Source organism: Alexandromys fortis, unplaced genomic scaffold (assembly GCF_014885135.2).
Source record: "Alexandromys fortis isolate MF-2015 unplaced genomic scaffold, M_Fortis_MF-2015_v1.1 scaffold_303, whole genome shotgun sequence".
NCBI classification, from domain to species: Eukaryota; Metazoa; Chordata; class Mammalia; order Rodentia; family Cricetidae; genus Alexandromys; species Alexandromys fortis.
In genome coordinates, this window is record NW_026068181.1 from 511,475 (window position 1) to 533,543 (window position 22,069).

Below are 22,069 nucleotides of genomic sequence, written 5' to 3' on the forward strand. Positions count from 1 at the left end.
GAATTTGGACTCTATGGGATCCGTTTTGGGAAATCTGGTGTCCATTCAGAATATAGATCATCAGGTCTGGGGAAGCAGAGAAAGGGATTGGGGCTGGGTGTCTTCATAACAGTGGAGTGGGTGGTCAAATTACAATGGTGGTACTGAGCCAGGCAGTGGTGTCACAGTCCTTTTCCCAGCACTCGGGAGGGAAAGGCTAATGGATCTCTGTGAGGTCATGGACAGCATGGTCTACAGAGCAAATTCCCAGGATAAGATATAAAGCTACAAGAAACCCTGTCTTGAAAAAGAAAACAAAACACAAAATGTTGGTAGAGGGAGAGAACTAGATGGGGTCTGTTATCCTGGCTGTCCTTGAACTACTGCTGCCTCCAGTCAGGAATTCAAAACATTCAGCACTCTGGAGATTGAGGCAGGAAGACTATGAGTTCTAAATCACCACAGGCATCCTCTGACACCAACATCAATACACCACAGCACACCCCAGAGAAAGGAATTGCAGAATAGGATTCTTTGTTCTCTACCTGAAGACCACAGTCTTGTCATTCAGTTTCTTGAAAGGTACAAGTCTGGCAGTCTAAGTTGGTCTGATAGACTGTTAACCTGCGGACTGAGATACCTGGGCTAGGTGACCAGAGAACACCTTAGCAGAGTTGTGAATTCAGCAGAGCTTTTTCCGGGGCCTTCACTCTTCTGCACAGCCTCCAACAGAACAGAGATTAAACCCACACTAGACCTTCCCACATGGGAGTTGCTGAGTAGGAATCAGAACTTCCTTCTGGAAGGCAATTTGTTTGCGAAGTGACAGGGTCTAGCATCACCATTTACCATGGGGACCCATAGCGTCCTCTGGATGTGGAGAACACCCTGCCTGGGCTCCCGCATACAGAACAGACTACTAAAGACACAAGTTATCACTTCCTCAGTAGTTGGGATCTCTGTTCTGATTCACGTGTGCTCATCTTTACCAGCATCTGTCCTGGAGACAGGGGTGTTTCATGAGCCACCTGGTAACCAGGGTTTGTCCCTACCCTCGGCTACCTCCAGAGACCATGCGGTCATCACCATCTCTTCTCTTTTCCTGATGATCCTCTTTGTGCTGACTTGGGTCCTCAGAGTTCCTCCTTTCACAGTGCCTCAAGGATAAGCTCTTGCCTGAGAAGCTTTAATGACAAAGGTCAGCCCTCATGAACAGAAAAGAGCACCAGACACATATGAAATCAGCCTGATGCACAGAAGGCAGGGTGGGAGGGCTCAAGAAATAAACTGGAATGCTCCAGTCAGTCTGTTCTTCTTAAGATCTGGGGAGAATCAATTAACTTGGAACCATGATTTGATCCAATTTTGGGTTCTCACCTGATTTTGGAAGAAGTAAGGATACTAATATGATACAAAATTATATTGTTCCTGCTCCTGTTTGTCCTCATTTCAGGACAATGACAAAACTCAGAGCAAACTCTGAAGCCAAGTTGTTTAGGTGAAGATCCTATTTCTGCCACACAAAGGCTGTGACTTTGCACAAGGTCCTCATCTCTTGTCTTCATCGTCTCATTTCTACAGTGAGGGTAATCAAATGCATCTACTCCCACAATGCTTTGAAAGGAGTTGTGTGTGTATATACATATATGCAAATATGTATACACAAATATAGTGTGTGTATAAACATATAGACTGTAATACAGTGTGCATATATACATATATTGTGTATATACATATATAAAAATATGTAGTGTGTTTATACGTACATGAAACATATACATACATACATACATACATACATACATACATACAAAGTGCTATGAATCTAAAGCACTGGCGACATAGCTCATTGGTAAAGAACTTACCTATCTTGTACGAGACCTTAGGTTCAAGCCACTCGAATAAAAGTAATTTAAGCCATAAATCAATACTTACCTAATTCTTTAGGGTTCAGCAGACTCTATACTGCAGTGACTACTCAGCACACACTGAACATTACTGCTGTTGTAGTCAGAACTTCCATCACTCGACTCCATCCTTCAGAGATCCTCTCACTGCAGTCTAGTGCACAAATGTGGTAGGTGGCCTGTCCATGTGCTTTAAATGAAAAACAAAACACAAAACGCGAACAGGAGACTGAAACAAAAATGGTGAGCCATCAAATGGGTATGAACTTATCGGTTCAACTGATTAAAAGGGGGAATAAAAGATTTTGATTTGATCCAAAAAGGACTTCCTTTGGCAATAGAACTTGTTGGGATTCGTCTGGTTATAAGACCATTGTTAAGCAAAGCGAGAAGCATGGGGTGTTGCCCTCACTCGCCTCTTTCTTTACCATTCTGACAGAGAACAGTGAGACAGAGGAGAAATGCTAATACTTTGTGCCAGATTCCTGAAGATGAAGTCCAGTGGCCCTTCCTACAGCAGGAAGCTAAGCACAGAGGAGTACATACAGGCAACGGAGCAGTGCAAGCTTACCCAATCTGCTCTCCTCTGGTTCTGTGAAAAGAAACCAAAGTCTCAACAACCCATTTCATGACTTTGGACCTTCAGTGCTGAGCTCAATGTGGAAAAGATCCAAGGAGAGGTCATTGGGAGGCTTTGTTCCAGGAGCCCTCAGAGCAGTGTAGAGTCTGTGTGATGTTGGTGGTGAACTGCTACTGCCCGTGGGACCTTGACTTCTCACCTCTATGCTGTGGAAGCTGAATTAAAGATGAGGAAAAGGTATCTTGTCTCTGTCCTCCAATGTCTGCCTCCAATCTTGCTTCTCCGGCTCATTCATCTGACAGGGTTGCCAGAATCTCAGAAACGACAAAGATGCTTCTATGGCAAGCAGAGAGAAAGCAGGTACAAGTGAATATGATTTAAGGCTTTCTCCTGTTTGCACCTCAGGGACAAGGAACTCTGAGCCCCAGTAGGCCTGAGGTCTCAGCTGTGCAGTGTTGATGAGGAATTAGCAGAGATTTGAAGCTATCTCTGTGGACTTTCTTAAGCCCCAGGTTTAAGTGCCTGACATACTCAGAACCTAGAGAAAAGGAAACTGGGCCACAAGGTCCCCAAAGATCCATTGCAAGTAAGAGCAGCAAACCCAGATAGACATTCTCTTTGCTCCACACAATGGTAAAGCCAATTGTCACCGAGAAGTTATTACTGTTCTTAGGGACTCTCTCTATTCCATATGCTTCATAAAGAGACTAAATATTTTGATGGAAACAGCCTGGATAGTTTTCTCTGAGATTGAACTTCCAAATAAACCCTCACTACGATGCTGCCTTGAGTATTCCTGGATTTCCAAGCTTAATGTTTTCTTGGTGTGATGTAGATTATACTTCTCTCCCAGCAGTGGCTGTGCTTATGTAGGTAGCACGTGACTCCCCCTACAAGTACCTTTCCCTTGCCTGAACAGACACAGCACTCTGAAGGTTGTGCAACATGGCAGGAGGAGCTTGAGAGCAAATTGCTTATCTTAGGTGCCTGCAAGATCTACATGGGGAGGCTTAGATGCCAATAATAGACATTATTGTTCATGGCACTTCCTTTTCCTCAAACATGGTACAATTTCCCATTTGGAATAACTAATGGCTTTCATTGTCACCACAAAAATCCAAGTTCCTACTTGGTTTTAGTTCCTAGTTATAATGAAATTTTGGTGCATGAACTCATAAGTCAGATAAAAACAAACCTAACCTATAAAAGTCTATAGTTGAAGAAGTCACACACAAAGAAATACACAGAATTAATAATTTATATATGTTGTGTCATCATTCTATAGGAGTACAAACCAGAAGATAGCTTTTCATCCATGATCTGATGGTGGAACAGAAAGTTTATAACCTGCCATGCCATGGAGAAGTAGGACTGCACTCTGAACTTACAGGAAGAGAAACTGCACCTTTTTCTCCTTGAGTAAACAGGAAAGAGGAGGGGGTTTTCAAAGTTACAATCCCAGCTTTCCACATGACAGATCTGAAGTGAAAGTAGAAAGGACAACAGTGTAGACACTGACGGAGTGGCCAAACACTACAAATCCAGACTTTTCCTTCAGTACCGACCCTACAAGGCCAGAAAGCAGACCTTCCCAGGAAAGCTGATGGCTTCTGGGAAAGAGGAAGTCAGATTTCTTTCACAATGTGGTCTCTAGGAGATCAACTCCAGTGGATGGCCACATATCCAAGCTATATGGGCAGTACCAATTGTACTCGGTGGTTTTAGAAAGGAAAACGAACACAAAGTTGGGTTTGGGTCAATAGAAAAGGGTGGGTAGGCCTGGGAAGAACTGGGGAGGGAGTAATAACAAGTCACACTGTATGAAATTGTCAACTAATAAAAGTAATCAAGTAGTTAACTAGTTTTTTTTTTTTAAACTAAGATCACTTATAAAAAGCCAAGGCTCATGTAGGGTTACTGAGAGGCCACAGAAATAAAGAAACGTACATTCTCTTGGGAAGGAAGATGGAAAAGCAACATCAGCTTCTGGACAGATAGAGCAGTGGGGGTGGGGGGGACGAGACAGTTCACACACCTTCTCTCTTTTGTTTTGCTTTGTTACTCCATTACTCTTTCATGGAACCCATTCGTGCGTATAAGTGAATAATCTTGGTTTCTAGTTTCTACCAGGATGAATAGAGTATGTACTTTCAAGTTATCTTAACTCCGAACATATTTATTTATTGAATCTTCGGGAAGCTTTTAAAATAGCAGCTCTTAGCTAATCTGTGTTCTCAGCAAGATGGAAATTACCAGAAAAAAAAAATGCCAGAAAGCATTCTAATGCCTGTGGGGACTCAGTATGTCAGCACAGAAAGCAGACTCCTCAGAGTATGGTGGGCCTTGGTGTGGACTTCTAACAGACACAGACTGGGAGGGGGGATGCTGAAGGCTCGAGTGGCCAGAGGCTGTACACAGAGACATATGACTTAGAAACAAAGTCCACAGAGCTGGACATTAAAAAATAAGTTCTGGTGACCTCACAGTGATTAGACTTTGTTATAAAAATAGCAATTTGTATACTTCAAAATTGTTTGTCAAACATAGATCCAAAACTATCTCTGCTGAAAATAAATGTGAGCTAGGCTTGTCAGCTACATTGATTTAATGATTTCATGATGTGTGTATGCACAGCAATATACATTATTCCCTAGTCTAACTATTCCTTTTTTTTAATCTACAGGAAACCATTAATGCAAGACACATGGCATTTTCATTTCAAAAAAACGTAGTAACTATAAAATTTAAATTTTGAAAAGGCAAGTACAATTAACAACAATAATAAAACATGCCCTGCCTCGTCAGCCCAAAGAGCATTCAGGGTTCGGGCTGACGAGGGAGGGGGACTTGATTGGGGGAGGGGGAGGGAAATGGGAGGCGGCAGCGGGGAAGAGACAGAAATCTTTAATAAATAAATTAAAAAATAAAAAATAAAAATAGAAAATAAAACATGCCCTGCAAATACTTTTTTCCATAGTCTATTTTTGTGGCTCTGAGCTCAGCAAAATGTCACCAAGATTTGATACCAGGTCTGTACTAAAGTCCTTTTTGCTGGAACCTTGGAAAGTCACTTCAAGGTGTAGGTCCTACTCTTCAGATAATGAGATTTGTCAACTAGAGGCCTACAAATCCTTCCCCAGATTCTGTTTTCTTGTTGTTTGGGTAGGGGGTCTATCTATGCATTTTATTCTGTTTTGCTGTCTTTTTGTGGTCTTGGGTGGTAGTAAGCTACTGATTTAATCCCTATTCTTTCTTAATTAGTATACAAAATAAGAGGGGTTTCACTGTGACATTTCCATACTTACTTTGTGTTCGTTCTCCTCTTCCCCACTCCATTCTCCTGTTCTCTTGCTTTCTCTCCTTCTTCCCACAGTTGCCAATCTTCTGTTCTCACATCACACACTTTCTATCCATACCCCAATCTCCACACCTTAAAACCTCTTTTTCCAAAGTGGCAATGGAATGCAGATGTGGGAAGAAGGAAAAGGAAGTACCTTCTGGAGGAAATAGGGAACAGGGTAGAGGCGAGAATAACAGGAGTGAAAAACAAATGAGAAGAAAGCATGATGACATAATGGCATGAATGTATGCAAATACCACCCTGAAATTAAAATCATCCTGTTGATCCAGGTGTGGTGAGTCAGGCCTGCAGTCCCCAGAAAACAACCTCCAATTGGAGACCAACCTACTGTACTAGAGAGTTCCAGGACAGCTCGGGCTACAGAGTAAGGGAGATTATTTCAAAACAGCACAAACTCTGAGGAATAGGGAGGAACAGAGACAGTATCCTCGTAGGAGAGAAGTGACGCAGATGCCAGATAATGCTAAAAACTGAACATATGGCCCAAAGAAACTTAATGCACCATGCAGAGCCTGGGAGTGTACCTGCCAGGAAAGAGAGCACCAGGCTGGGGAGCCAGGAATGGGCTGGGCAGACAAGATGACTACTTTTCACAACAGACCTTAGAGCTTCATCTATGTGTAACCTGGATGTTTGCTTTTATTTTATTATTGATTTCTATTGAGTTCTACATTTTTCTCTGCTCCACTCCCAGCCTCTTCCCTCCCCTCCAGCCCTCTCCCAAGGTCCCCGTGCTCCCAAATAACTCAGGAGATCTTGATTTTTCTATTACCCATGTAGTTTAGATCTATGTATGCCTTTCTTACAGACCTCATTGTTGTCTAGGTTCTCTGGGATTGTGATCTGTGGGCTGATTTTCTTTGCTTTAAGTTTTAAAACCGCTTAACCACTTATATGTGAATACATGTGATACTTGTCTCTCTGGGTCTGGGTTACCTCACTAAAAATGATGTTTTCTTGCTCCATCCATTTGCCTCCAAAATTCAAGATGTCGTTATTTTTTCTGCTGTGTAGTACTCTATCGTGTAAATGTACCACATTTTCCTTATTCATTCTTTAGTCAAGGGGCATTTAGGTTATTTCCAGGTTCTGTCTATGACAAACAGTGTCACTATGAACACGGTTGAGTACATGTCCTTGTGGCATGATTGAGCATCCTTTGGATATATACCAAAAAGTGATATTACTGGGTCTTGAGAAAAATTGTTTCCTAATTTTCTGAGAAATCGCCACAGTGACATCCAAAGGGGTTGTACCAGCTTGCATTCCCACCAGCAATGCAGAAGTGTTCCCTTTACCCTTGTCTGATATGGGGTTAGTTAATATCTTTTTCCCCTCTGTAGCCTGTCGTTTTGTTTTCTTGACTGTGTCCTTTTCTTTAGAAAAGCTTTTCAGTTTCAGGAGGTCCCATTTATTAATTGTTTCTCTCAGTGTCTGTTCTGCTGGGTTTATATTTAGGAAGTGGTCTCCAGTGCCAATGTGTACAACTGCACTCCCCACTTTCTCTTCTATAAGGTTCAGTGTGGCTGGCTTTACGTTGAGGTCTTTGATCCATTTGGACTTGATTTTTGTTCATAGTGATAGATATGGGTCTATTTTCTTCTTCTACATGTTGATATCCAGTTATGCCAATACCACTTGTTAAATATGCTTTCTTTCTTCTATTTGATATTTTTGCTTCTTTGTCAAAAATCAGGTGTTTAAAAGGTATGTGGATTAATATCTGGGTCTTCGATTCAGTTCCATTGGTTCTCCTTTCTGTTTTTATGCCAATACCAGGCTGTTTTCAGTACTGTAGCTCTGTAGTAGAATTTGAAGTCAGGAATTGTGATGCCTCCAGAGTTCTTTTATTGTACGGGATTGATTAGGCTATTCTGGGTTTTTTGTTTTTCCATATGAAGTTGAGAACCGTTCTTTCAAGGTCTGTGAAAATTTTTGCTGGGATTTTAATGGGCATTGCATTGAATCTATAGATTGCTTTTAGTAAGATTGCCATTTTTACTATGTTAATTCTACCTCCCCAAGAGCATGGGATATCTTTCCACTTTCTGGTGTCTTCTTCAATTTCTTTCTACATAGATTTAAAGTTATTATCGTACAAGTCTTCCACTTCTTTGGTTAGAGTTACTCTGAGACATTTCATGCTATTTATGGCTATTGTGAAGGGTGATGTTTCTCTGATTTCTCTCTCAGTCCTTTTATCATCTGTGTACAGGATGGCTACTGATTTTTTTAAATTAATCTTGTATCGTGCTATATTACTGAAAGTTTTTATGAGTTGTAGGAGTTCCTTGGTAGAATTTTTGAGGTCACTTATATAAATTATCATATCATCAGCAAATAGGTAGAGTTTGACTACTTCTTTCTGATTTGTATTCCCTTGATTTCCTTTTTCACGAATAGAGCAGCAATAAACATGCATTGTAACTATCTCTTTAGTAAGAGACTTGGCATCTTTTTAAGCTCCTGAGTATTCACATGTCCAATCTGTGGAATAGAGATCTTCAAGCCCTCTGATTGGCATGAATGAATTTTCACCTTAGTGTCTAAATAGATCAGCTTGAGGTTCACGCATTGCGAGAATTCCAGTCCCTAATTCCAACCATCTGTAACTCAAGTTCTAGCGGATCCCACACCCTCTTCTGGCCCAAGGCATGCATGTGGTACACAGACATGCATGCAGGCAAAACACGTAAATTAAATGAATAAATCTAAACCAAATAAATAAGAGATTGTCTGATCCCACTTTTGTCTCTATGTGTACTGTCCATGCTCCAGGCCGACTGTGCATCTGACTGTCATTTCCTAAATGAAGTCTCTCTTTTACTCCCACTTTAGAGTCCAGCCATTTGTTGTCTCATCTTTTTTTAATCACCTATATCCACACCTTTATGTCATTGCCATATTTTCATTATTGGGAAGTCAACTTAAGCAGATGCCTCATTATAAATGTTTCATTGCTAAAACTAATACAAGAACTGAAATACATTTCTAGTGAGAAGATAGCTAGGTCGTATTGTTGATTCTGTTAATTCCTGAAAGCCCAAGTCTCAAATATACTTATTTGTGCATTCGTTATTAATTTTTATTGAGGAGGCTCTTACTGCCCAATTCTAATGGCCATGTTAGCTTTTCTGAGTTATGTGAAGTCAGTACCAATAGCTATGTTACATCTGAAAATACATTCAACGTCAACAAAATGTAAGATGTGTAGTATAAAATTGCTGATTTCAGCTGTGTAACTTGGTCTCTTGTGGAACTCCTAACAGTGGGATCAGGGGCTGCCTCTGACTCTGCTGCCTGCTTTTGGGACCCTTTATTACCGGATTGCCTCGTCCAGTCTCAATAGCAGAAGAGGTACCTAGAATCACTGAAACTTGATATACCATGTCTGACTGATATCCATGGGAGGTCTGCCCTTTTCTGAAGAGAAACAGGAGGAGAGGATGGGAGGATAGTGGGGAGAGGGATTGGGAGTAGAGGAGGGAGGGGAAACATTGGTCAGGATGTAAAAGCAAAAAAAAAATGAACTAAAGTAAAGTAGGCATATGCTCTAACGCCCTGCTTTATTTATTTGTAATTCACATCAAAATATGCCATCTGATAATTCACCCCTAATTAATAATACTCACCTTTAATTAAATAATTAAGAAACAATTATTTTACACATTAGTAGAATTCTCACTGCAAGATCAAGGAGTGGTCCCCTGACAGGCAGCTGGCTCTGCTAGTTCATATCTTAGAGAAGTTCATAGAAAGTAAAATCCCTTAGAATGGAAGGCCCTACAATTCAATTACCTGCATTGTATTGAGCAATTTGTTTAATTTGAAACTTTGTTACATTTTTGATGATTAGGAACCTAAAAAACTAAAATGGCAACTTCCTTATGTTCATGTTTTAAAGATTATTTGAGGCCTGGTGGTGGTGGCACACGCCTTTAATCCTAGCACTTAGGAGGCAGAGACAGGTGGATCTCTGTGAGTTCAAGGCCAGCCTGGGCTACGGAGAAGTTCCAGGACAGCCAGGGCTACGCAGAAAAGCCCTGTCTTGAAAAAACAAAATAAAAGTAAAGATTATTTGAGTCAATTATTAGAGCGTAGCCAACTATTTGAGCTCTTTTAGCTTTTGCTTTGTTTTTTACCATATAGAATTACATCTTTTAGAAGATCCCTTAGTCCCTTCAACCTATGGAAAAGTATTCTAACCTTTCATTTCTTTATATTTTTGTTTTATGTCTATTTTTTTGCCTTCACGTATAAGCATGTACCATGTGCATACCTGGTGTCCTCCAAAGCCTGAAGAGGATGTCAGGTCCCTAGAACTGAAATTACAGATGGTTGTGAGCTCTCATGAGGGTGCTGGGAACCAAAGCCATGTCCTCTGGACTGCTGAGTTACCTCCCGTATCTCTCTTCTTTTCAAAAAAATCTTCAGCATTATCCTAATCCTCTTCATAAGAGAAACATCTACAACACTGATTTAATAGTTTCATTAAGATTTTCTTTTCATGTATTTGACAAATGTTACCTAGGACCCTAGCAGATGACTGGACAGATAACTGATGTTGTCTAAAAATAAATAATAACTTGTTTCAGCAAGATGGTTCAGCAGCTAAAGGTGCTGCACCCGAGTCAGGAAACCCGAGTTTGATCCCCAAAACCTATGTGGTGGATAAAGAGGACTTAGCTTCCTCACAAATTGCCCTCTGACCTCTACATGAAAGCTGTGGCATGTCTGTACCCATATACATATGCATACACACATAATGCACATGATTACACATGCACACACGAATAGACCAATGTAATTGCTTTAAATCTAGAAACTACAGAAACAACACTAGTTTCCTACCTCCCTGTGACACAAAAATACACAAGTAAGGTATGTGTACAAATAATGACCAAAAGGAATTACAAGATTCTTATTTAAGACAAGTTGTTTATTTTCAGAGGTGAAATAAACATCTTTTCTCTTCTAACCTCTGAGGTTTTTTTTCCCTAAAACTAGAATAATTGGGTAGGTTTCTGCATAAAATAACTAAGAAAGCAAAACCCCAAATCTGATTAGGAAGAATAGTTCTATGTGTCCTCTCTCGGAAGTCAGTGGTTGTAGTTGCAATCTTTTACCTACTATATTTTATGAGCTGGCCTCCAAATGCAACACTTCAGTCATCTGTCACTGGGACCATTTGGGAAAGAGCAAAAGAATGACTTTATCCCTTATCTGCTTGGTCTTCACTCCATAGACAATAGGGTTGAGTGCAGGTGGGATAATTACATATAGGTTGGCAAACACAATGTGAAAAGTGCGAGGGACATTGTGTCCAAAGCGATGAGCAAGGATGGAGAAAAATGCTGGTATATAGAACATGAGGATGACACAGACATGGGAACCACAGGTGCCCAGGGCCTTTTGACGTGCGTCTCGGGAGGGAAGTAGAAAAACAGCACATAGGATAAGAGTGTAGGAAATGGCTATAAGGACCACATCTGTAATTACTGTCATGATAGGAACACAAAATCCATACCAGATGTTGATGGAGATATCCGCACATGCCAGTCGGGCAACACCTATGTGCTCACAGTAGGTATGGGCAATGATGTGTGTCCCGCAGAAGGGTAGGCGGTTCACAAGGAAAACACATGGGACAAAAACACAAAAACTTCGGAAAGAAATTCCTACAGCAATTTTGACAATGGCTTTGGGTGTGAGAATAGTGGTGTATCTCAACGGTGAGCAGATGGCCACATAGCGGTCAAGTGCCATGGCCAGCAAGATAGCTGAGTCCAAGACGAAGCTATAATGCAGAAAGAATAACTGGGTCAGACAGCCAGGAAAACTGATTTCCTGAGGACCAAACCAGAAGATACAAAGAGTCTTGGGGACACAGGTAGTAGACAATATGAGGTCCGTCATGGCCAACATGGAAAGGAAGAAGAACATGGGGGAATGAAGACTGTTTTCCACTGTGATGAGGTAGAGAAGGATACTATTGCCCATGATGGCCACCAAATAGATAAAGCAGAAAGGGATGCTGATCCAGACATGGTATTGCTCAAGTCCAGGGATGCCCGAGAGGGTGAAGGGGCCAGTGCTGTAGCTACTAGTGTTGTGCATGACCGTTGTGATCTGATTGATAACCCTTCTATCCTAAAAGCAACTGTGTACAGTGAGCACGAGGAATTGCGTGGCAATTCTTCCTCCACAACCTCCTTGGGACCAGTTCTCCTCTTTCCTATGCTTGAGAAAAGAAAATCAGGTTACTATTAAGAGCACTATTCATGGGCAGGAATAATTGCTTCTTGGTGAAAAGCACTGGCTGCTCTTCCAGAGGTCCTGGGTTAAATTTCTGACACCCATTGTTGTGGGTGTAGTGGCTCACAGTCATCTGCTATGTCCAGTCCCTGGGAGATCTCACACCCTCTCCCAACCTCTTTGGACACCAGGCACACACATAATGCACATATATACATTCAGGCAAAGCACTCACACAAAAAATGAAATAAATATATGCCCCCACTCACTACAGAGAATGGGAACATGAGGTCATCAGCAACTTTGAAAACCTATTATATACTCCAGCATCGTTTATGTATTATATTATTTAGAAGCTCCTCATTAAAAAATGAATTTTGTCTTTTCACTTTTGTCTTGTTCTGAGAAACTGAACACCTGTGAAGTCATCTATCTAGCCAAGGAAGATCTCATCTCTAAAAACTGGTACAGCCAAGATCATTGGATTCCATGACCAGCACTCTTTCGTGTGTGAAGCTGTGAGAAAAACAGTAATACACAGAATCAAGAGGTGTCTGAATACTAACTCCACATCAGTTTCTGCAGTCACTGTCCTCCACGCCCTAGGACTTTCAGACCAACATGCTCTGAGACAGGGATACCTGAGACCTCCTCGTGGAGAACAAGGCATGAAGCTGGACCACCTGTCTACCTGCTAAAGATGAAGCTCTATGGAGAAGAGAAAGTACATTATATCAACATAGCAGTAGACAGGGTTATACACCATAAAGAAAGCATAGCAAACCAAAACATAAAACAAGTCAACAATATGACACCAAACACATCACTTTACAGCTACAGACGTATATTGTTTGAGCTTTTCTATTATCAAATCTAAATTCTCTGTAAATTTACAGAGAATAAATAAACCCCAGTTATATGTTGCTGACATGTGAAATACTTAAACAAAATGACCCAGAAATGACAAAATAAAAGAATAAATAAGTGTGTTTTTGGACAAATTTTTAAAATGTAATAAAAGGAAGCTTAGCAACACGGAAATAAAAAAAAGGCCAGTTTAAGGGTCAGGGTTATGTATCGGCAGGTAAAGGCACTTGCCACTAAGTCCAATGATTTGAGTTTGATCCATGAGACCCACATAGTGGAAGGAGAAACTGACTCCTGCAAATTGCCATCTGCCCTCCACACTGCACACTAGAGTACACACACACATTTATACTAAACAAATAAAGCTACATAAGAATATTTTAAGTAAATTTTACTATGCAATCACTGAATAGAGAAAAGGGGACTGTACTGTTTAAAAGAACACTCCTTAATGAAAATGGAAGTCATGTCCCTTATAGGCAGTTCCTAGAATTCAATTGTGTTTATTTATTGTGTGTGGGGGTCACATGGAGGTCAGAGGGCAACTTTGTGGAGTTGGCTCTCTTGTTCCAGCTTTGTATGGATCTTAGGGATCCAACTTAGACCACAGACTTGTCCAACAAGCCCTTTCATCCACTAAGTCATTCATCAGCCTCTTTGAATCTTTGTTTTTTGTGTAATTATTTGAACTAACTGTCCCCTGGTGACACCATATCCATGTGACAACTTTTCTCCTGTTTTCTTATTATCGTCCAAGCAAATCTTCCCAGTTCTTTGTCATCTATTCATTAACGGCAGGTGTGTGCACTCACGTGACCCATCAAAAACTTCTCCTTAAAATCTTCCTTCACATTGTGACTGGCGTGTCATATGTGACCAGCTCCAAAGCTACAGTTTAAAGCACTGTAACTCAAAGCTGATCAGTGCACAAAGAGCTGTGGGACAGATGACACGTGCCGTGCAAACACGGTCTTAGTGAGGCCGGGCGCCGAGGCTCCCTCCGTGTGAAGCCTGTCTCCCACTCCTGCTTCCGGCAAAGCTGTGCTTCCTACTTCAGTCTCAGCAAGCTCGTCCACTCCATGCACGTAAACGGAGCAGAATAATCCCTGGAGACAGTGTCCAGATTTCTCTATATTAGAAATTTTATTTCTTCTTTTAGAAAATTCATAATACTTACATTACATATTTAACATTTCTTTTCCAGGCTAGACTACAATCTCTGTAAAGACAAAAATCATGTCAATTTTGTTCATTTTTTCTACTACCCTCAAGGCCTATACAACAGTGTCACTCAAGAACATTTTTAGATGAAATATCAACAATTAAGCCAAATAAAAATGAATATTCTCACTAAATGTCTCTGACAATAAATTTTCATATGTTAAATCTGTATTGCTTCCTATGTAAAGCAAAATAATCCTATGTAATTTGGAAGTCAGTGTGTACCAAGCCACATACAAACACTAAAAGCATTTTCATTAAAGATATAAGTAAGGTCATAATTGTCATTTTTATTGATATTTCCCAAGAGATGCTCACCAACAGCATGAGACACTTTGGGGACAGACTGCCATTGCCCATTCCTTTCACTTTGGCTTGTGCTGGTGGCCATGACAGAGGAGATGCAGTGGCTCTGAGTGTATCCTGGGAGGCCCAGCCCCGGAGGATTGTCTGCAGAACGCCCCTTGCTCTCACTGTGCTTCCATCTGTTTGCTGCTGCCGTGTTCCTGCTGTGTTTGACATGGTGTCAAATACAATCCCAGATGAAAGGATCCCAGCACATGCCTTTATGCCCTGCACTAGGGAGGCAGAGGCAGGGGGATCTCTGTGAGTTTGATGCTAGTCTGGTCTACAGAGTGAGTTCCAGGACAGGCATCAAAGCTACACACAGGAACATTGTCTCAAATAACAACAAAAAAAAAAAAAAAAAAAAAAAGCCAGGCAGGGGTGGTGGCGATCTCCTCTAATCCCAGCAGAGGCAGAAGTGGATCTCTGTGAGTTCAAGACCAGTCTGGTCTACAAAGCTAGTTCTAGGACAGCCAAAACTACACAGAGAAACCCTGTCTCAAAAAAAAGCAAAACAAAAACAAAAAACCAACCAACCAAAAAAAGAACCATTGCTTTGGGGAGAAGATGTTATGGTGGGGAAGTAAATAAAAAGAACAAGTTTAACTCCTTGTGTCTTCTAAGAAAAACATGATGCCCCATGCCTAATAAAGACGCATCAGATGCAAAAAAAGAAAAACACGATGCAACTGTGCTCTTAATGTGACTTCTTATGGATAGATTTTGATTTGTTTTCAGAAAATATGTAACTTGTGGCTGTGAGGTCATCTTTTCTTGCATAGAAATATCTGTCTTGGATGGAATAAAAGGGCTTGGGGGGAAAAAAAAAGAAAACCAGCAAAGAGGAAAGAAAAATAAAAAGTAAGCTTCAGCTCCAGAAAAAGTCTCCTGTGTGTATGTAGCTCCGTGGATGCCACGCATCTGTCCAGTTTCTCTGAGCTGCTGAAAGCCTGTCAATCAGCAGCAGGCTTAGCTGGAAGTCTCTGCAGAAAATGTGTCATAGCAGCAAGGGCCCCCAGTGTGAGGCGGCACTGAGCACTGCTCCATGCGTTGATTTATTCTTCTGTCTTGCTTAGGGTTCAGATATTTCCACAATTACAACTGTATTGTCTTACTTAAAACTCGGTTACTATAAAACACTAATTACCCTAAACCTAAGGAATATGTAAAGCATATGACACTGACTTTTGTTGACACGGAACCTATTTGCCATGCTTCCCACCCCGCTGCTGTTCTTCTTCTTCGTTATAATTAACAGGTGGCTAAAATGAATGAGGGAATCCAGAATGGCGTGGAAATGCGTGCTGCGATGATACAAATGCCCAGATACATGCAGACTCACAAATCTGACAGTCACAGTATAGCCCAGAGAACTGCTTAGAAACCAACTGTAGATGAAGATGGTAACCCATAGTCTGAGAACTTGGAAGGCCCCACAAGTTTAAGGCTAGCCTGGACCAAATAGTGAGTTCCATGCCTAGAATATACAGTAAAACACTGTCTCCTACACCAAAGAAGTAAAGTAAAATAAGTGATAATTTTAAAAATAACTTTCAGAGCTAAGTCGGATGCGTTTGATCTGTTTCCTACTTGTGTTACATTGAACACATGATTTGATATCCCCAAAATGCCTTTTTCTTCTTACAAGTAGGGACTTACAAGCTCTTCGTAAGTAGCAAAGCATAGGGCAGGCAAGTGAGTCAAGACACCTGCTACCTGAGTTCCATCCCCAGCACCCCACATAAGGTGCAGAAGGAACTAATGTGACAAGTTGTCCTCTGGCTTCGTACATGTGCTGTGACACCTGTTACACCTGCAACACATGTGCACCACCACCACTACCACCACTACTACCACCCCTCTCTCACCACCTCTCTCTCTCTCTCTCTCTCTCTCTCTCTCTCTCTCTCTCTCTCTCTCTCTCTCTCTCTCTCTCTCTCTCTCCCACACCCNAAAGCATAGGGCAGGCAAGTGAGTCAAGACACCTGCTACCTGAGTTCCATCCCCAGCACCCCACATAAGGTGCAGAAGGAACTAATGTGACAAGTTGTCCTCTGGCTTCGTACATGTGCTGTGACACCTGTTACACCTGCAACACATGTGCACCACCACCACTACCCCCACTACCCCCACCCCCCCCTCACCACCTCTCCCCCCCCCCCTCTCTCCCCCCCTCTCTCTCTCTCTCTCTCTCTCTCTCTCTCTCTCTCTCTCTCTCTCACACACACACACACACATACACACCACCATTACCACTACCCCTCTCGCAACACATCTCTCTCTCTCTCACACACACACACATACACACACAACACAAGTACATAACAAATAGAATTTTAATTTTAATAAATAACAAACTATTAGTAATATTTGCATTATCATAGACAGATCTTAATGTGCATGGACGTTAGAAAACCTGAAAATGCATAAAAGCCTCAGAGCCAGAGTCAGAATCCACCCTTCTGGTTCCAAGCTCTCTCCAGCCTCGTGGGTCTTCTATCCCACATATCCACAACCGTTTTGTTCTTTGATGCCTTATAATCTGAGCCCCAGCCCCGAAGACTTACTTACAGGAACTAAACTAGGTCCATCGTTGTGTCTCTCAGCCCTCTTCTGCTCACTGCTTAGCCTCTAGGACTTCACTTTGGCTTGCCAGTCTTGCCTGCCTATCCAAACCCAACACTTCTCAAACCCAGATCCTTGATAAGGACAAAGAGAAATAGCACTGTTTAAAGGAAATCCTCTTATTCTTCCTAGACCTTCAGAGAGCCCGCTCTGAGCTTGCAGGCCCCACAGGGACCCACACACAAACCTTGTCAGGGAATTAGATATTGCACAGAAACTCATCCCAAGGGTATAGCTGGTAAGGGCCTGAGATCCCAAAGGTTTGAGGTTCCGGCTGCAGCCTCAGCTCTTCCAGGACAGCTCGTATCCTGAGAGAAGAAAATCCCAGGAAGATTCCGAAATATGTCCTCTCCACTGACAAATACAACCTTCAAGGGGCTCTCTGTGTGCCTTATGCTTGTGTTTGAAAGAGTTTGGGCCTCCCTTCTCACACATGATGTGGTTGTAGCTTTGTAGAGCTATAAAGTAATATAGAGAAGGAAAAAGGGAATATTGGTTTTCTAATTTTTAAACACTTAAGTTTTGGTGATATCAAAAGCTCAGAGAAAGACAGAATAAATAGATCAAAATTTGTCCTAGAAAAAGCTCTTTAATACATGTTCAAAGCTGACTTCTAGGTTAAATACTCAATTACCTACCCAAATTAAAAAAAAAAAACCACAACAGCAATGAAAACAAACTTTCCAGTCACGCCATCATCACACGGGCAGCTTAAAATAAGTATGGTGGAATTATGTCCACCCTGGGACTCAGAAACCTTCCAATCAACCTGAAAGCTGGAAGACAAACACGTACCCATCCGACCTCTGGCTCATCCCTTTGACTCAATCTGAGCTGCACTTGAGCTTTAGACATATAATTAGCTTTTTCTGGGTTTTATTTTTTGGAATGAGGTGACTTTTTCTACCATCACCATTCAAATTTCTAAGCTTGGGAAGATCCTTGGAGTATATTAGCATGTTATTAGGTTTATTTATGTGTGTGACTGCAAAGGATGCAGAAAAAAGATATTTAGGACATGGATGGGTGCAGGGTGCAGCAGCGAACAAGAATCATGGAGTTGAGGGCTCAGAGGCTAAGAGTATTTGCTATTCAAACATGCAGACCAATGTTCAGATTGCAGCATCCACATGATAAGCTAAGCAACCCATACACACTGATAGTATTCCAAGGGGAACAAAGGCAGGAGGATGGCTGTAGCTTGCTAAAGGCAGTGTGGTCTTGTTGGAGGAAGTGTTTCGCTGTGGAGGTGGGCATGGTGTTTTTCTCAAGCTCTACTTAGTGTGACCATCAGTCAACTTCCTGCTGTCTTCTGATCAAGATGTAGCCAGTCCCGTGTCTACCTGCTGCTCCTCATCATAATGACAATGGACTAAACCTCTGAAGCCATAAGCCACCACCTCTAACAATGTTTTCTCTGTAAGAATTGCCATGGTCATGGTGTCTCTTCACAGCAACAGAGTCCATACCCAGGACACACATAATTTAGGAAGCTTTTACAGTAGTATATTTCCATATGACTTTTCAAACAGCCCACAGTGTCAGCTGTCTCTCCCCATTCCCTCCTCTACACCACCCTGTTACCGAGGTTTCTGTCCTGCCTAGTTCCCGCAATCGTTAAATCCCAAAGAAATCACATAGAGGTCTACATTAGTTGTAAACTGATTGTCCCAGTAGCTCAGGCTTCTTATTAACTCTTATAACTTATATTAACCCATTATTCTTGTCTATGTTAGCCACGTGGCTCAGTACCTTATTCAGGGAGGCAGTCACATCTTGCTTCTTCTGTGGCAGGGCCAAGACTGTAAAATTCTTTCCAGAATTCTCCTGTTCTCCTTTACCCACCCCTACTTCCTGTCTGGTTGTCCCACCTATACTTCATGCTTGACTACTGACTTATTTAAAATATAATTGATGGAATACAGAACTGTCCCATGCCACCACCTTCTTGTTTGTTGTCTCTTTAACCCTCCTCTTTGAATTTCCCCACTATCCCTTTATAACACTATATATGTGTATATATCTTCTATATACTTAGGACAATCCCCTTCTCCCCACAAACATATAAATCATGAAAGCTAATATCTATTATAGGAGAAAACATGTAGGTCCTAGGTTTAGGCTAGATCATTCAGGATAGTGTCACTGTCACTCAGGGTAACTGTTTCTACCTCTATCCATTTACCTGCAAATTTCTTAACAACTGAATAATATTTCATTGTGTAAATAAACCACATTTTCATCATCTATTCATCAGTTGATGGGCATATTGACTCTTTACAAATTCTGGCTATTATGAACAGATCAACAATGAACATGGATAAGCAAGTATCTCTTCAGTAAAATATAGAGTCCTTTGGGTGTATGCTTAAAAGTGGTATAGTTGGATTTTGTGGGAGAAAAGCAGTAATCAATGTCACCCAGCTACAAACCCTATAAGCTATAGTAGCAACTTACGGGCAAGATATGTCCACTAGCACACAAGTGTTGTCAGACTAACCAACTACTTTTTCATTAGATCTAAGGTCTACTCCATAAGATGAAACCCAGTATTGCTAATGAAGCCAAGAACCTGAGACTAGATAAGTCATGGACCCTAAAGGAAAATCTTCTACTATCATTCTACTAAACAATCAACAACAAAATGACTACTAATGACAAAACACTGTACTCATAGATCAGTGTATCACTCAGCCCTCAGCACAGGAGCTTCATCTTGCAGTAGATGGTACTCAACAGGAGATGACCACAACTGGCCAATGTGTAGACAATGAGAGACCTTGGAACACTCAGCCTGAATATGGAAGTCTCCACAACAGGACTTATACACAAATGAACTCACAGAGTCTGTGACAGTACACACGAGCCCTGCACAAGCTCAAGCTAGACAAAACTTCTAGCGCAAAGGAGGCAAAGTGGGCAAAAATTCTACCACTATCCAGGAAACTATATATAAATGATAGCTTTGGGGAGATGGAAAATCAGGTTCCTCCAAGAGAGTGATACTGTATATATCAACAACCTCCAGAACAGGGGAGAGGGAAAATCAGGTGATGTGGGAGTCTTCTGTTTTGTGTTGATTTCATTGGTTAAATAAAAAAACTGCCTTGGCCCTTTAATAGGATAGAAAATTAGGTACACGGAGTAAACAGAACAGAATGCTGGGAGAAAGAAGCCGAGTCAGGCAGTCGCCATGATTCTCCCACCTGACACAGATGCAGGTTAAGATCTTCCCTGGTAAGCCACCTCGTGGTGCTACACACATTATTAGAAATGGGTTAAAGCAAGATGTGAGAGTTAGCCAGTAAGAGGCTAGAGCTAATGGGCCAAGCAGTATTTAAAAGAATACAGTTTCCGTGTAATTATTTTGGGTGTAAAGCTAGCTGGGTTGCGGGACACAACAATCAAGTTTCTCCAGGTACTGATATTGTATATATCAACAACACTCCAGGACAGTCTCCATGCACAGGAGTAGATGGTCAGTAGAAATAGAACTCCATAATGTTAGTGGCTTTTTTCTTTCCTATCTCATTTTCCTTCAGTCCACTGGAAAAATTGGTAAGATGGTTTTCTTTTTGGCCTAGTGCCTTTCGTGGGACTGCCCTTTCTTGGGTTCTTCCCTAGCACTGCACCCAAGCAGGGCATTCATTTTTGGGACCCAGGGCCCTTCGGGTATTTTTCTGCCTCACCCATGGAAAACAGGCTTACATTTCTAACTTCTACCAGTGACTGACAAAATTTTAATAGTCACACCAAGTGGACATCCATGGCTGCTGCCATTTTCTTTGAGGTTAACAAAGGGAGGAGCCACAGGTTCTGCTCATAGCCAAAGAGGGCCTGCAGAAGGCTCTGCACATGAGGTCCTGTCCCTAGCCAGCTTTCTTTCACTCACTTTTTATTTAACTTTATGTGGAACTTAAATTCTACTGTTTGTAAGTGTGTGTATACTTACTGTTAAATGCTTTAAGTTCATTATATATCATTCCAGACTAAGAAAGCAATGTCTCATGTTTTAAATTGGTATGTACTTTTAAGTCTCTTACAAAAATGCTGTATATGTAACCCAACCCTGCTTTAAAATATATTAAGCTGTTCTCCACTACTGTCAATTCTACCATTAAGCTTCTATTGCAATCAGTTTTTTCTTCTTTGCCTTTTACAAGTATAAATCTTACCTGTGAAGTTGAGAACCAGTACAGTCAAGCTTGGACCCAGCTCTCCAGGCAGATCCTATACTGTAGTTATAACTTATCTATACCCAATAAACAGCCCTCAACCACTCAGAGATCTAGGGAATATGTCATTTAAATATTTAATTATTAAAAGGTGTTTCATAACAGAGAGACAGGTTGGCTCCTAGCAACACTCTACTTCCTCCAAAGAAGACAGAAGACAGGTGGGCACAGAACAATGTCCATCTGCAATTCACTTAATCAACTGCCAAGCGCTGACCACTGGGGAAAACTGCCTTTCATCTAAACTGAAGATCTCCAGAAAGTGGACAGAATCAAATGGAATCGATAGCCTAGATGCTCAGGCCATGGTATGCTTGTCTTCCTACAAATTTCTGACCCACAGGAATCTTCTAAAACCTGGCAAGCCCTGCGCTAAACAGCAAAAGGCAAATGTGACTCTCAGTGACCTGGAGGAGCCTGAGGAGGGGCTGTAGGTAGACAACAGAGTAAGTTGGCTGTTGTTGTTGTTGTTGTTGTTGTTTTATCAATAACTCAAGTATAATTTTGTCCTTCTCAATCTCTGATACAGTTTTACATCTGAGAGATTTTGTCAGTTTAAAAGGACAGCCTCACTGAACAAATTTCAGTAAAATACAAGTTGTTAAGGTGTGTATCTGCAAGTTATAAAAGTGTGAGGACAAATACAAGTTATCAAATCTCTCTCTCATGCTGCCTTTCATAGTCTTAAAAATAC

The 22,069-nt window shown here is 41.3% G+C and overlaps 3 protein-coding genes across 4 annotated transcripts in view; all 3 read right to left on the minus strand.

Annotated features, from left to right (window-relative positions):
- The window catches only part of LOC126492637 (tripartite motif-containing protein 30A-like), a 399,822-nt gene that overhangs the window by 182,340 nt on the left and 195,413 nt on the right, over nucleotides 1-22,069 (minus strand). The gene's annotated exons all lie outside the window — the stretch shown is intronic.
- The window catches only part of LOC126492642 (tripartite motif-containing protein 30A-like), a 361,486-nt gene that overhangs the window by 144,067 nt on the left and 195,350 nt on the right, over nucleotides 1-22,069 (minus strand). The window lies entirely within an intron of this gene.
- On the minus strand, nucleotides 11,003-11,944 carry LOC126492663 (olfactory receptor 52H1-like). The gene has a single exon (XM_050129206.1). It carries the CDS (start codon nucleotides 11,942-11,944, stop codon nucleotides 11,003-11,005), a length of 942 nt encoding a protein of 313 aa, XP_049985163.1.

Excerpts from the sequence above, each read along its gene's own strand:
- LOC126492663 (XM_050129206.1), bottom strand. The coding sequence starts at position 11,944 with ATGCACAACACTAGTAGCTACAGCACTGGCCCCTTCACCCTCTCGGGC.